Source organism: Galeopterus variegatus, unplaced genomic scaffold (assembly GCF_000696425.1).
Source record: "Galeopterus variegatus unplaced genomic scaffold, G_variegatus-3.0.2 Scaffold3021, whole genome shotgun sequence".
In the NCBI taxonomy this organism is placed as follows: domain Eukaryota; kingdom Metazoa; phylum Chordata; class Mammalia; order Dermoptera; family Cynocephalidae; genus Galeopterus; species Galeopterus variegatus.
In genome coordinates this window covers 192,442-193,949 of record NW_007729132.1, presented here as the reverse complement: position 1 = coordinate 193,949, position 1,508 = coordinate 192,442, and the positions used below count along the sequence as shown (strand labels likewise).

Below are 1,508 nucleotides of genomic sequence, written 5' to 3'. Positions count from 1 at the left end.
GGAAAGCACTCACCCAAAGTTACACAGCAAGTGCACGACCAGCCTTAATATCTGTCCTCTTTACTATCATACTGCATGATAAATATTGGTCAAATTTATTCTAAAAATAATAAATATTAAATATGATTTTTGAATAATATTGAATGGTAAGTCGAATTAGACAAAGCATTCAAGTATCGTTTTTTATTGAATCTTGCATTTTTTTGTGTCTCTTATTTTTTCATCCTGGCAACCTTTTCTTTCTTTGCAAAGATTGAGTTGTAATTTTTATGTATTTTCTCTATTGTTAAATCTGATAGAACATTTAATTTTCTTCACATCAATCTTGTTTTGAAACAACTGATTGTAAACTATAGTTATACACTATGTCACCATGGGGGGGAAACTGGGTAAAGTGTATATGGGATCTTTCTGTATTATTTTTACAACTGTAGGTAAATCTACAATTATCTCAAAATAAAAGGTTATTTTAAAAACTATTGTTTTGAGGCTGGCTGTTTAGTTCAGTTGGCTAGAGCACAGCCATGTAACACCAACGTCACGGGTTTGGATCCCCATACTGGCCAGCTGCCAAAAAACAAACAAAAAACTATTTGTATTAATTCATTTCAATTTTAAATCACTATATCAACTAAGGTATTTCATGTATTTTTCAGAAGTTTTTCTTTATTTGTGTGTGAGCACATGCTGATCTGCGGAGACAATCTCAGCTCTGATTTTCAGTCTTTCAGAGTAGTATACATAAGCACACTGAGAATGTTTTGGGTTATTTAAATCTTCTTAAAATATATACACTTTTCCAATAAATTACACAATTGAACCAAACAAAAACACACACTCATAAATTTAATCTTTTATTGACATTTCAGATCAATCAATATCTGTTCTTTACCTTAAATAGTAACTAAAATATTTCCTCTGATAGAGGCCTGTCCTGGAATTACCTGTATTGCTTTCTCGTGTCATGCCCAACTGCATTGGTCTCCCAAATCTTGGTAGCCAGAACTCTAACTGTATTCAGAAACAGAATAAAATTCAGCTGGAAGAGAAGGTAATATTACAAGGAATTATTAAATTAGTCTTCAAGATGCTTATAAAAATTTACAAAAATTGAACTTTGTATTCGAAGACCAAAAGTTACCCATTCCATTAAAGTGAATAAGAATATCTGAGATAAGACAGAAGGCTAGTGATTCTTGATGCCCTCATAAAAACACAAAGAAAAATAAAAATTTCAATAGCACTGGAAACCAGAAATGCCAGATGATAATCTGCCAGTATCCACAGGGAATTTCCAAACCAAAGTTCGGATGAAGCCCTGTAACAGACTGGAAGACAAAGACTAATAATTATTATATAAATGTAACTGACTGTCCTTTTTGAAATGAATTCTCAGCTTCCGTCTCTATTTTTAGATAGAGGAATAATAAAATTGTTTTGAGGATTCTGTCTCTGCTGTGATGTATGAAAAGTATTGAGCGAAGTATACTACGGTTTAAAAAAAAAAA

The 1,508-nt window shown here is 31.8% G+C and overlaps 1 protein-coding gene across 1 annotated transcript in view; it reads right to left on the bottom strand.

The window, feature by feature from the left end:
* The window catches only part of PTH2R (parathyroid hormone 2 receptor), a 103,424-nt gene that overhangs the window by 10,268 nt on the left and 91,648 nt on the right, over positions 1-1,508 (bottom strand). The window contains exon 10 of the mRNA XM_008583743.1: positions 945-1,039. Coding sequence (XP_008581965.1) covers positions 945-1,039 — 95 coding nt within the window. The remainder of the gene's footprint in view (positions 1-944; positions 1,040-1,508) is intronic.